The 14,194-nt window shown below is 45.8% G+C and overlaps 1 protein-coding gene and 1 non-coding gene across 4 annotated transcripts in view; one reads left to right on the forward strand and one right to left on the reverse strand.

Moving 5' to 3' along the window:
* RNF122 (ring finger protein 122) overlaps nucleotides 1–11,593 on the forward strand; it is a 41,779-nt gene extending 30,186 nt beyond the window's left edge. For 2 of the 3 annotated variants that reach the window (XM_061592510.1, XM_061592512.1), the window contains exons 3-6: nucleotides 4,425–4,470; nucleotides 5,849–5,890; nucleotides 7,670–7,752; nucleotides 10,113–11,593. In XM_061592510.1, the coding sequence (XP_061448494.1) occupies nucleotides 4,425–4,470; nucleotides 5,849–5,890; nucleotides 7,670–7,752; nucleotides 10,113–10,227 (286 nt within the window). In that variant the 3' untranslated portion in view covers nucleotides 10,228–11,593. The remainder of the gene's footprint in view (nucleotides 1–4,424; nucleotides 4,471–5,848; nucleotides 5,891–7,669; nucleotides 7,753–10,112) is intronic. The other variant, XM_061592511.1, reaches the window with a different exon arrangement.
* A 2,280-nt stretch (nucleotides 11,594–13,873) lies between these two features.
* Nucleotides 13,874–13,971, reverse strand: LOC133368871 (small nucleolar RNA U13). The gene has a single exon (XR_009758785.1). It is a non-coding gene; the product is annotated as a small nucleolar RNA U13 (small nucleolar RNA).
* Nucleotides 13,972–14,194: the final 223 nt, after the last annotated feature.

Here is a 14,194-nt window from a genome sequence, read left to right on the forward strand (position 1 = left end):
TGCTTCCAACAGCTCGTCCAAAAGAACCGTCTCCTTAGCAACTGGCTCGAGGTCAGGGGGCGGTGACACGCTCAGGGCATCTCAAGAACTGCTTGGTAAAGAGGGAGTTAACGCCTCTGTGACATCTTCCAATGGCTCCTCCAACCTGTCTGGGGGCGGCGCACTCTCCGCTTCCGAGACCGTGCCATCTGTGGGAATTGGCTCAGAGTCCAACTCACTCCCCCTCCCAAGGTCTTGCTCAGACTCAACAATTCCTTGGTCTTCCGCGCCCTCTGACAGCTGGGAAACCTGGAACTCATGTGTCTCCCCTCCCTGTCCCTCGTGGGGCAGCGGAGGCTCAACACTAACCCACCTCACAGGGTTGTTGTGAAGCTAATACTGAAATGGGAGAAACCATGCTTGTATGCCCCCCGAGTTCCTTGGAGGGAATTTGTTGTTGTTGTTGTGGGAATTTGTTGTTGTTGATTATGATAATAAATTTATTATTCCAAGTGAGATCATTGGCCCATCTAGTTCAGTATTGGCTACAGAATGACTGGCTGCAGTTCTCTTGAGTTTCAAAAAGGAGTCTCTCCCAGTCCTACCTGGAGATAGAACCTGGACCTTTTGCATGCAAAGCATGTGCTCTGCCACAGAGCTATACCCTTTCCTGAGAGAAAGCTACCCATTGTATCCAGTGCTAGTCCTACTCAGAGTAGACCCATTAAATTAAACTTGGGTCCATTAATTTCAGAGGGACTACTTTGAGTAGAACTTAGCTGGCTACAACTCAAGGTTTTTCTTTCTTTCTTTTTAAAAATCAAATCTCAGACACCTCATATTTAAGGTCAGACCATCCCACCACCATAATTCTTAAAATCCATCCTCCACCAAAGGTGCTGGATAACGCTTCACCCGTTTTCACAGGCAACAAATAGTCCTGAGAGAGAGAGTAAAATTCAGTCTAGCTTTAATTCACATCGGGATCTTCAACTGAATTAGAGACACCCAGTCAGAAATTTAACTTCTGTATATCTATAGGGAAGAATTTGAACCCCGAAGAATGGCAAAACGTAGCTATTCACAATAGTGATCTTTTCATAAAACATCCCCAAGAGGCAAGGCTAGGGACAGACATTTACCAGAGACAGCAGCCAGAAAATTGGGACTGTGCCTGATAAGTAGGGACAGCTGGTACTTAATGTGAAGCATATAGTAAGCTACTTTATCCTGCGTTGGGTCATTACCATATCTAGCTCAGTATTGTCTCTACAGTGACAAGCTCTCCAGCATTTCAGGTGGGTCTTTGTCAGCCCTGCCTAGAGATACCGGGATTCGGACCTGGGACCTTCTAAATGCAAAGCAGATGCTCTACCACTTAACTATGGGCTCCTCCACACAACCTGTTCCTTGAACATTCATCCTCTCAGCCTAACCTACCTCATAGGGTTGTTGTGAGGGTAAAATCAGAAGAGGGAGAACCATGTTTGTACTCCACCCTGACCTCCTTGGTGGAAAGTTGGGTTATAAATGTAATAATAAACCTTGATTTGCTTCCACAAAGCTTATGTGGAGACTAGATTATGTCTAGCCTTTACTGAGGCTTGTGGGGAGGTTATACAACGGTGAGCATTCATCCTGCTTTGCTTGGGTGATGGTTATACATCTTCCCATTAATCATCCACTCATTCTACACTTTTCAGTGCATTTCCCCATCACTTTCCTAAATGCAAAAAGTCTGGTTTAAAAAAAGGAGTTGATTTGTTGCACCAGGATGACAGAGCATTTTACTCCACTTTAATTGTGCGAACCTAAATTTCTGGTATGTGCTTGAATCCCTCCTGCAAAATACTGACAGTCTGGAGGCGACCTAACATTCTGATCCACAGAGTTCTCAACTAGTTCGTGTTTTCTTTCAAATGTCTGTGTCCTCTTACGCTTACGAGTCAGTTTCCGCTTGATACAGCTGACCAGCTGAGCTACAGAATAGTTTGACTTCCGGGGAGGGCTGCTGCTTCCACAGCGAGCCAATTGCCCCTGGAGATTGGGCGCATCAGCTATCAGTCTCCATTCCCCTGCATTTCTTTCTTTTGTACAGCACTGTGCCTCTGCTTAGCAACATGCTTACAGCTATCTTTAGGAGCAGCCATATCAGTAGGAGCATAGGAAGCTATCTAGTCCCCTGGTCCATCTGGCTCAGTTTTGTCTACACCAATGGTGCACCAGGATTTCAGACAGGGGTCTCTCCCGGCCCTACCTGGAGATGGCGAGGATTGAACCCGGGACCTTTGCATGCAAAGCAAGATGCTCTGCCTCTGAGCTACGGCTCTTCCCCATGCATTGGCCCCTGGCCCAGCCCTTCTTGCTGCTTGGGCACAAAGAAATCTGTGCAAGTCCAAAACAAAACTATTATTCACAGTAAATATTCTGCCTCCCACAGCTCAGGCCAGCTGGTTTGTCTCCCACAACAGTGAATGGGCATTTGTCACAGAGCTTTGTATACATCAGCCTTGACCAAAGGTTCTGAGCTCCAGAAGAAGAGCCAGGCTCATTGTTAGCATTCTTTGAGCATTTAACTGCATGTCCAGTGGCAGCTCCTGCTGGTTTTCCATTGAACCCTGAATCTTGAAGCATATGGCCAAATAGAATTTGCACTCTCACTTTCCTCAGCTTTTCAGTCCTAGGAAACAGTTCTAAAAACACGAATGACTTAATATTCCAGATCTTCATAGCTTTAAAAGCAGCAAGTCATCTGTCTGGGACCAATCTGTTGTTTTGTTTTGTTTTACTGAATGTGTCTTTGGGGAGCCACTCTCTCAGTCTGTGGTGGTAAGCCACCATTCAAAAGTCCACAGTGGCTCTGACAGCATTATTTGAATAGCTGCAATGCAAACACAGCAACATTTGCCATCAGGATAGGTAGTTTTGGGGGAAAGGGTGGAATGGCAAGGAAGCAAATGCACTTTAGTCCAAGGGGAAGAAAAGAAGTCAGTTTGGCTGAGATTCAAGCTGCATGCAGACTCTAGGGATCACAGCTTTGTGGGGCTGTCTGAAAGTGCTAATGCACTTGGCTGATGCACATTCAAGTGGGCAATTAAAAAAAAGATTGATTGATTGATTGATTTGCTTTATTACGGTCAAAGACCAGCAGAGCCCAATATACAATATAAAAATTATAACCACAAATAACAGTACAATATACATACTTGTGCTACATAATCTCTGATTAAAACCAAACCTCGTTAAAATTAGTGTGCTTATAAGGCTTTTCGATATTTGATAGCTGCAGCACAGAAGCTCGCCACTTTAGATGAGACTCGAGGATCTGTGTCTGCTAAAAGATATTTCATGTAAAATGCAGCATCCCTACCTGGGATTTTTCGTAAAATTGGGGCGATGAGCAAACGTCTAAGATCATAATAAAAAAGAATATTCTAATAAAACATGAGTCGCAGACTCAATGACACCAAGATCACAAGGGCAGAGACGATCTGCAACTGGAGTTTTTTGATATTAAAAAAAAAGATAGTCAAAAGGGCACATCCAAACTATTCCCAAGAACTGTTTGTTAGTTTGAAGCAGCAAATAATAACAGTGAAGCTTGTGGCACCTTAAGGCAGGAATGGGGAATCTCTGGCCTTCCAGATGTTGTTATCCCTCCTGCAGTTTAATAAACAAACCTGCAGTTTATGAACAATGTTAAGAAACTGTAACATATAATAAATAATAATAAAATTTTATTTAGCAGACGCCCATCTGTCCGACTGAACGGAAGAGGGCAGTGAAAATAGTGAGGGACCTGGAGACCAAGTCTTGTGAGGAAAGGTTTAGTGAAGTGGATATGTTTCATATAATTATTGATTATTGAGTGGCAATATGATAACCATCTTCAAAGATCTGATGATGAACCCAATTTATATTATTTTGCTCCAAAGGATAGGACCCAAATCAATGGGTTCAAATCATAAGAAGGAGGATTTAGATGAGGTGTGGGGGACCTTTGGCCCTCCAGATGTTGCTGAACTGCAACTCCCATTCATCCCTGATTTGGAAGAACTTCCTGATGGCATGAACTGTTCCATTGTGGAACAGATTGCTTTAGAAAGTGGTAGACTCTCCGTTAGAGGTTTATAAGCAGAGGCTGGATGGCCACCTATCAAAGATGCAATAATAGTGGTTTCCTGCATTGGTTGGGGGTTGGACTAGATGACCTCTGAGCTTCCTTCCAGCTCCCATCAGCCCCAGCCAGCATGGAGAGTGGTCAGGAATGATGGGAGTTATAGTCCAGCAACATCTAGAGAGCCACAGGTTTCCCATCCATGATTTAACAGGAATTGGTAGCCAAAAATAGGAACTGTCCCTGGTAAGGGGTGACAGTTGGAGTGTATATGTTGATGTTGATGCTTTTTCTCTTCACTTTTTACATGTTCCCTTTCTCTCTGCAGTAAACTTCGGCATCAGGCACAGAGTGAAAGATTTGGATACAAAGAGGTAACAGAGCAATGGGCTGTTTTTTAAGTATTTACCCCTTTTGTTTTCTGAACTATGATCAAGGGTATGATTCAGTTCATGAACAGATATGGGGAAGAACTGAAATACTTCTTTCTGGGCTTGTCCAGAGAGTGGCTTCTCCAGTCTGGTTCAGCATCATGGAGTACTACTGGAAGTGAAATATTCTGGGTAAAACTTTTGCCACTGCACACCCTTTTCATAGTCATCTAAGGCTGAAATCTTAGGTGGGGAACCTCCAGTCTGTAGGCCTAATCCGGCCTGCCACATCTCCCCATTTGGCCCACAAGGGGTTTTCATGCAAGCCACACCCACCTGCCCTACACCTGACTGCAGGTGTGGGGCATGAAAAGGTGGGGCTTGGCCACAAGGGACTTTTCAGGCCCTGCCAATTGATTCTGTGCTCCCACTGCACAGGGCTCCCCAAGCACTTGACAACCAGCTAACAGAGCAACCTGAGCTAACAGAGCAATCCATGGCCCCTTTGTGCAGGGGCGGGGCAGGGTTGGATTGGGCAGAGAAGTCCCTTCATCCTGCCCGCCTGTGCCTGCTGAGTGACACCTCTTCCACTCATCCAACATGTGGAAGTGGTGCCAGTGAGGAACCCACTAGTGACAGCCACCAGAAAGCCCCGAAACAGAGGCAGCAAGGGATCCTGAGCCGGCACATGACGACATCAGTCCCAATCGCTTTGCCAGCTCCAGCCACAGTGATCTGCCTGCCTGCCCCCCTTCCTTCCAAGCCAGCATGCTCAGGCAGGATTGCACCCATAATCCTTCTGCAACCCTATCTATCAGTAGTTTGCAGTTGACCTTCTGCCCACAATCAACCTTCATGTATATCAGGTGTGGGGGAACCTCTGGCCCTTTAGATGTTGCTGAACTACAATTCCCTTCATCCCTGGCCGTTGGCCATGCTTGCTGGGGCTGATGGGAGTTGTTGTGCAGCAACTTCTGGAGGGCCAAAGGTTTTCCCATACCTGATTTACATCATCAAGTCATCACTTACCTACATATTCCTGAACTCAGCATGGCTTTGGCAGGGGCATTGCTGCATTACAGAAAGGTGCTTTTACAGCAGAAGTTTTGAATGTAGAGTCAAAGCTGTTGTGCTGCTGAGAAAGGCCAAAAAAGTCTGAGCAAAAAGAGGAACAATGGGGAATTTTGCCAAACTTTGTTGTCTGGGCCAGATCTCCCCACCTAGCAAATGTGGTTTCTGTATAAACCAAGATTTTCAGTGTTTAGCAGCTGCCGCTGCCTGCCTCCACAACAGTCAACAGGATTACAATGCATGCCCTGGTTATTCAGTACCGATGCCCTGATGCTAATCTGCCTCCTTCTCTTTCCTTTCCTCCTCCCAGGTGGTTTTGAAAGGTGATGCCAGAAAGCTAAACTTACATGGGGTGAGTAAAGAATCCACTTTGATTAACAGAATAGGCTGCCTTTTACCCAAAATTTAGACAGCAGGGCTCCCTTGCATTTCCTTTCTGGGGCCTACAGGAAAAAAAAATAAGAACCTAAGAAGAGCCCTGATGGATCAGGCCAATGGCCCATCTAGACCAGCATCCTGTTCTTACAGTGGCCAGTCAGATGCCTACGGAAAACCTGCAAGCAGGACCGGAGGGCAACAGCATTCTCCCCACGTGTGATTCTGAACAACTGATATTCAGGGGCTTACTGCCTCCTTAGGCTGGAAGTAGTGCACAGCCATCATGGCTGGTAGCCATTGGTAGGCTTATCCTCCATGAATTTGTCTTAACTTCCTTTGAAAGCCACACCTACATCCTGAAGAAGTGAATTCCATGGTTTAACCATGTGCTGTGTGTAGAAGTACCTCCTTTATAGCCTGTCCTGAATCTTCCAATTCAGGGCAATCAAAACTTGCTAAAATATATGTAGATGAATTTATGCAAATAAACAGTGATCCAGCAAATATCAGTGAGACTGAGCTAAACAAAAGCAATTCAACTAAACTGAATTCAACTAACAACATAACTCAGAGGACAGAGCTTGTGATTTTTCTTTGCATGCAGAAGGTTGAATCCCAGCCATCTCTACAGTTAAAAGGATCTGGTAGCAAGTGATAGGAAAAACCTCTGTCAGAGATCTTGAAGAACTCCTCCCAGTCAGAGGGAAAACTAGGCTGGACAGCCACACAGCGTGACCTGGTCCAAGGGAGCCTCCTCTGACTGATTCAGCCCAAATAGAATTCTTCGCAGATCCATACAGCCTACATTCTCAGCACATCAGTTAGGTCTTGTGAGTACACCTTGGACTTAGTAGACATACTTTGTAAGCTGAAATCTGGAGTAGATAAGGCCCTAGTAGGATGCCCACCTTGGGCCAGTAAGGTCAGAGGCCTTATAAAAGAGATCTGCTTGTTGTTTGGTAAACCTTCACGGTCAAGGAAACCTTTAATAAACCAAGGATCCCAGTGAGGCAACATTTATGGGAGTCTAGGAAGCTGCCTTATATTGAGTCAGATCATTGGTCCAGCTAGCTCAGTATTGTTTACACTGACTGGCAGCAGCTCTCCAGAGTTTCAGAGAGGTCTCTCACAACCTTACCTGGAAATGCCAGGGACCTTCTGCACACAAAGCAGATATTGTACCACTGAGCTACAGCCCTTCCATAGCAACCAGATTGAATGATTTGGCAGACGCAAAACTGGGCAATACCCTTGACTCTGACCACATCCACATCATACATTTAAGGCATTATTATACCATTTTAATAGTCATGACTTCCTGCGAAAGAATCTTGGGAAATGTAGTTTTTTTTAAGGGTACTGAGAGTTATGAGACCCCTATTCCCCTCACACAGCTACAGTTCCCACAGTGGTTCGACAGTCAGTCCTTCTTCCCAGGGAACTCTCAGAATTGTAGCTCTGTGAGTGGAATACAGGTCTCCTAATGACTCTCGGTACCCTTAACAACCTACAGTTCCCATGATTCTTTGGGGGAAGCCATGACTGTTAAAGTGCTGTAATAGTGCTTTAAATGTATGGTGCAGATGTGGCCTCTTGACTCTGCCCCATTCTAACTCCCTCCCCTTATCTATTTCTCACCTAGCCTGTTGACTTGTCCACAACATGACAAGGTCCATCTTTTGCTGTGGGATCTGCAGTGGATGGGCAGCTTTATAATATGCACCTCTTCTCTCCTCCTCCTCTTTCCCCACAGCAGACTTGTGCCGTCTGCCTAGAAGACTTTAAAGTGAAAGATGAGCTGGGAGTGTTGCCATGCCAACATGCCTTCCACAGAAAGTGAGTAGCTGCCAAAGACGGTCCAAATAGCTGCTTTGGGCCTCTCAACCTGGCAAGCCGCCTGGCATTCAGTCGACGCCCTTTTGTGCCTGTGGTTGGGAAGAGGAGATGGGCACCTCTCCCAACAAAAAGAGGGGAAGGAGGGAGAGAAGCCTGGCTTTTGTTTCTTAAGATCTCTTGAGATGCTGGGAGTGGGGGAGGGCAGCATTTTGGGAGGGGGGGGATTGACGGGAATAGGCCAAGGCCTGAATCATACAGGATAATAATATGCCAAGGCTAAGTCATTGTCAACTGTCAGAGGGGAGCCAGGGTTGTGCCAAGCCAAGACTCTTGACCAAACCAAAGAACCAAAGGCTTGTTTAATTGGGGGGGAGTTGACTGAACACCTGAAGCAAAATGGTAGGGTTGAAATGTTCAGGGAAGGTGCAAAATAATTTGAGGCAAAATGATTTGATACCTCTGGTGCATGTGTGTGTGTAGGGGGGAATCTTACCTCCTCCCCCCCTTCCCTTCCCTTCCCTTCAGCCTTTTATTTATTGGTTTTCATTCTTTTTACTTAAAAAAAAAAAGCTACAGCTTAGGTTCTTTGGCTGCTGTTACCACCACCCTTCCTTCCTTGGAGGGCTTCTGGGAATTTCTGTATTGTTTATTTATTTGGTGACATTTATACCCTGCCATGTAGCCCCAAAGGCTCTCCGAGGGGATTACAAAATCAGTCCTCAGATGGTCCCTGCCCTCAACCTCACAATCTAAAAGATGTGACACACAAGGAAAAAGGAATGGGAGGGAGGAGGAAAAAGTAAACTCAAGCCCACGTTTTTCAACCTATGGCCAATGTTAGTGGGCAGTTCTGGCTGTCATGCCCTTGATGGAGAGGAGCCCCTTCCCCAAAGTACTCTCCACCTACAGGAGCAGATCCAGGAACAGAGCTGGTGACAATGGCCAGACCAGGAGGACAGGACAACTCCTGCCACACAGTTCTTCCCTCAGTCAGCTACCTTGGTGGCAGTTAAAGTCCTCACAGAAAGGTGCTTGATCCATCCTCCTGCACCAATTATTTATTTATTACATTTATATCCTGCCTTTCCTCTGAGGAGCTCAAGGTAGCATACATGGTTGTCCTCCTCCATTTTATCCTCACAACCACCCAGTGAGGTAGGTTTGGCTGTGAGACTGTGACTGGCTCGAGGTCACCCAGCAAACTTCATGGCTGAGTGTGGGTTTGAACTCTGGTCTTCCAGGTCCTAGTCCAACACTCTGACCACTGCACCACATTGGCCCTCACCAATGTCAGCAGCTGAATGTCAGGTGCAAAAGCAACAAAGCTTCTTTAAAAAAAAAAAACCTACAAACAAGCAGAGGAAGCTCTGAAACACAACCGAGTGGGTCACTGAATCACTCCCCAGATGGCACCGCTCAAGGCAGATGCAGGGACCCCAATTCTAACCCAGATTGTTACTGATGAATAATGGCCGCGTTATTTATCCAGCTGGGATCAGAAACATTTGTTCTTATAATTTGTTAGCATGCACACACGCCGAAATCTCTTGAGTGCAGCAGATGAAAGAGCTCTGGGTTTAGCTAAGAGCATCACCTGTTAAAATTCCAGCCAGTTTGTGGAAGCCTTCTCTTGGCATTTTCTGGAGTGAAATCAGGACAGATCCGGAGATGGTGGGTGGGGAGGGCAGGCAAGCGACTGGAAGAAGCCAGCGCTAGGATCAGTCTGCAGTTCCTCCTATTCCTCAGCCTGCATTTCTCTGCCTCCTGTCTGGCTGTGGAAAGGGGAGGAGCAGAAGAGGCAGGAAGAGAAGGATTGTAGCAGCAGCTGGGCCACTTGAGGTCACATCTGCACATTTCTGGGCTCGCACATGGAACCAGAAATGCTGGAAGTAACATGCACTTGTGCTAGTTCCAATTCCATGCGTGTTCTGAGAGTATGCATGCATGTACACAAAAAAAATTATCTGTGGGCCAATCTATATCTTACATCAGCGACGGGGAGCCTTTTTCACACCAAGGGCCATATTATTTTCTGGGGGCCACATGTCAGTGATGGATGGGTCCATAGGCATAAGTGGGCAGAGGAACTAATCTGAAATTTACCTTTGTACAGCAAGCTAGTTTCTACACTCTCCCTCCCCCCTCTCTGTCTTCCATCCAGGTAAGCAAGAGGCATTATAGAGTTCAGGGACATTTTCTAGCCAGGCAAAAAAACAGTTGAGGAGGGTGCAACGCAGGGCCAGTACAGTTTGTGGCCTAAGAAGAAGGGGTGTGGACTAGAAAGAGTTCCAAGGGACTGATAAAAAGGCCTGGAGGGCTGCATTTGCTGATGTTCCCCACCCTTTATGTTTTGGCTGCAGGTGCCTTGTGAAATGGCTGGAAGTTCGCTGTGTCTGCCCCATGTGCAATAAGCCCATTTCAGGCCCCGCAGAGCCTCACCAGAGCATTGGAATCCTCTTGGACGAGCTGGTGTGACGTCCATCCTCCCGCCCACAACCGCTTCCCCAAAACCAGACCCTCCGGTGACACGGACGATTGCCCAGGGGGATCGGCACTAAACCATGTATCTCCAGCTAGAGAGACTTCCCACTGGGTAGCATCTTCTCCTCCTCGAAGGAGGCAAAGGGGAACCGTACCTAGTGCCAACAAGCTGGCCTTGTTGTCCCTTCCCTAGCCTGGGGGCAATTTCCGGGGGGAAGATTGGTCAAACCAGCACCAGGATCCAGACATCTCAGTTCGCTGAAGCGTGAAGGCCTGGGGAGCAGAAGACGTCCTACATGAACAGTGCGAGTCTCTAGCACCAGGTTTCTACAACTGGACATTGTGATGCCAAGTCTGAGATCAGAGTCTTCCCTTTATCTAGGAAATATTGGTCAAAACCAACTGATGGGTGATGTGCACCCACCATCTCCTACTTCTTTTTTTAGCAGGTCTAACAAACCCTTTCTTTTTATAGAAAGCCGTTCCTCTCCCCATTTGAGCCCTTCCTTAGAGAGTCCCTTTTACAATTAAAACCAAGAGCTTATAGCTTGCGCACTGCCTGACCTAGACCAATTGCAGGGTTCTGCCTAGGTTCTTCTCTGCAAAACCTAGTGTCAGTGTTTACATAAGACTTAGGTCACATCCACATCATACATTTAAAACACATTTAAAGCACATGGCTTCCCCCAAAGAATTCTGGGAACTATACTTATGTTAACAGGGCTGGGCATGCTAGCTCTGTGAGGAGTAAACTACAGTTCCCAGGATTCCTTGGGGAAACCCATGTGCTTTAAATGATGAAGGTATGATATCAAATGGAAAGCCTTCCACAGGCTGCAGAAGACCCTCCCCACCTAACATATGATCATATCAACACTGTACATTTAAAGCACTCTTATACTACTTTAAAAGTCATGGCTCCCCACCCAAAAGAATCCTGGGAACTGTAGCTTATAAAGAGTGCTGAGAGTTGTTAGAAGACCCTTCACAGAGCTGCAATTCCCAGTGCCTGTAACAAACTACACTTCCCAGGATACTTTGGGGGAAAGCTATGACAAAGTGTGCTTTTTAAAGAGTGCTTTAAAAGTATGGTGTGGGTATGGCTAGCAGAGTACCAAGGTGTTAAGCCTTTTTCATATAGTTTCATTAGAATTGGGGGGGGGGGTTCTGAAGGTTGGGGAAACCTTTGCTCTCGGCATTCCTTATGTGCAGGTAGCAGGGAAGAAGGAGCCTTCAAAGGATATATGTGATTCTTCCCTTGGAATTGAAATAGGGGTAGGATGTATTTTCCTAAGTGGCCTTTGAACTTTTTCTTCCTATTTTTTCCTTGTACAGAAAAATAAATCTACTTTCTCTGAAACCTTTTGTTTTTGTCTTTTAATACATTTTCAAAATGTGGTATCATCCCTTAACATCACTTATGGACTGAAGGATGTGTTGAATTAAAAGGAAAAGCATACGTCTTGCATGCAGAAGGCCCCAGATTTAATCCCTGGCCTCTCCAGTTTAAATGTATATTTTAAAAGGAAACATTTTTATTATTTATTAAATTTCTATCTTGCCCTTCTTCCCAAAGGAGGTCAGCGCAGCAAATAGCTAACTACAAAAATTATATAGTCAATTTTTTTAAAAAAAGGTCAACATTTTGAGAACATCTACAAACATTTAAACACAGCCACATCCTCACAGCTAAGAATTTCAAGGTTGGGGGGAACACAGTATCTTTTAGCCATCAAATGCCTGGGTGAACAGGAATGTTGTAAATTCCAACTGAACATTAATTATGAGGGGGAGACACCTCACCAAGGAGGGCATTCCACGAATGGAGAACCACTACTGAGAAGGCCCTGTCATGGGTCAGTACCAACCAGACAGCACCTACCATCATGAACTGAACTTCCCCTGCTGATTGTAGGGCCCTAGATGGTTGATATTGGGAGAGGCACTCTTTTAGATGCTTGGGTCCAAAGCTGTTTAAGCAGCCTTTCCTAAACGTTGGATCCCTGGATGTCGCTGAACAACAGTTCCCATAATTCCTGGCCATTGGCCATGCTGGCTGGGGCTGATGGGAGTTGTAGTCCAACATCTGGGGACCCAAAGGTTGGGAGAGGCTGGTTAGATCTTTGCACAGTAGTCCGGTAGCTCACTGGCAGCTAGTGAAGCTTGTTCAGGACCAGCGACCCATGGTCCCATTGAGCTGCCCCAGTTACCAACCTAACCACCACATTCTGCGCCATCAATATGCACTGTATTTTACAGCGTGCGAGAGGGCAGGTCCTTGCCCTGAGGAGCTTCCAATTCACCCAGGGGAAGCAACCAACAAAGGGGAGGACAGTAGAAACGGGGTCAAAGGGAAACAATATATGCAGTTGTTTGTGTTGACTTGCTTTAGGTCTGGTTGCAGGCTTAGCTGCAGCAAGGCATGAACACACGAGGGTAGAGCCAAAGGTGAGTTTTGAGGGATTTGTAAAGTTCATACAAGTGTTCTGGGAGGGAGCTCCGCACAGATGAGGCAGCAAGGGGGAAAGGGTGAATGAAGCCTTCGGAGAGAGCAGGAGACCTGCAGAGTCTGATGGAGCTTTTGGAACAGAGGTCACTGGCAGGAATGTATCTAGTGGCAGCTTGCCCATTAAGGTAAACGGGGAACTGCTCTACTGACCTCAGTCTGTCCTCTGCCAGCCCTCACCTGGCTACCTTCTTACAGCCAGTCCGGAGAGGTGGGGGTCGGCATTGGCTGCCAGCCTCCTTCTCCTCCAGTTTTGTAATTTTAGGAAATACTGTATTTGAGGATTTTATTTTTTTTTGCTGTGAGCCATTTTGTGAACCAGTGCGATGGAAAAGCAGCACAGTAACAAGATTGTGCATTACTATCGCGCATGATTTAAAGCTCCTAATTGTAATGGCAAGACGCTGTACCCATCTGACCTGAACCTTTAATTTCAGTCTTTTATCAATGCATGCTGATAATTTACTTTGTAATCAATGTAACTAACTGGGGTGGTTTTTGTAATTAATATAATTTCTGTTCTGAAATGTAACAGTTAATGTGGCAGTTACATTTAATTTAGTATAATGTTTCTGCCTTTAATTTGATGTAAGGTGGTAGTAACTATGGAATATAGTTCTAGACATATTTACACATTCTGTCATTACACTACTGTCTCTTGAATCTTTGGACTGCCTTCAAGTCGATTCCGACTTATGGGCGACCCTATGAATAGGGCTCTCATGGTAAGCTGTATTCAGAGAGAGTTTACCATTGCCTTCCTCTGAGGCTGAGAGGCAGTGACTGCCCCAAGGTCACCCAGTGAGCTTCATGGCTGTGTGGGGATTCGAACCCTGGTCGCCCAGGTCACGGTCCAACATCTTGACCACTACACCACACTGGCTCTCTTTTATTTTCAATAATAAAAAGAGAACAGAACAGCAAAATGTTAATCTCTCCCCTTCCAAAGAAAACAAATTCACCAAATACCTATAAATCCCCGCTGAAGACTAAACATTTCCATACGTAAAGAATATAACAATTTATAATGGATGGAAATGATTACACAAATAAACAGCTACAATCATAAACTATGTTTAATAAACACGTAACCAAAGAAGGAAACGACTACGCCAAAAGTTCATAAAAGGTTCATATCAGATGGGTACTGTGCCCCGTCGTAACAATTCGGGACGGCACATCTCACGCAGGCGCGTGAACACCCACTCATCATATGGAAGAACCTGAAGGATCGAAGAAAACCTTGCACGTCTGAGTGGCCCTTATATACTGCAAGCTTATAGATTATGGTGACCTCGAGCCAACCCCTTCAGTTCTTGCCTACCGTCACCACTAGGTCGCTCCCATTGACAAACAAGGGGCTGCTTTTTTCTCTCTCTCTCTCTCCGTGCCCTAATCTTGTTATTTCTCTCAGAAAATCAGAACCACGCGCCGTCATTAGGTATGCTAATATAT

This window comes from Rhineura floridana, chromosome 12 (assembly GCF_030035675.1).
Source record: "Rhineura floridana isolate rRhiFlo1 chromosome 12, rRhiFlo1.hap2, whole genome shotgun sequence".
NCBI lineage: Eukaryota > Metazoa > Chordata > Lepidosauria > Squamata > Rhineuridae > Rhineura > Rhineura floridana.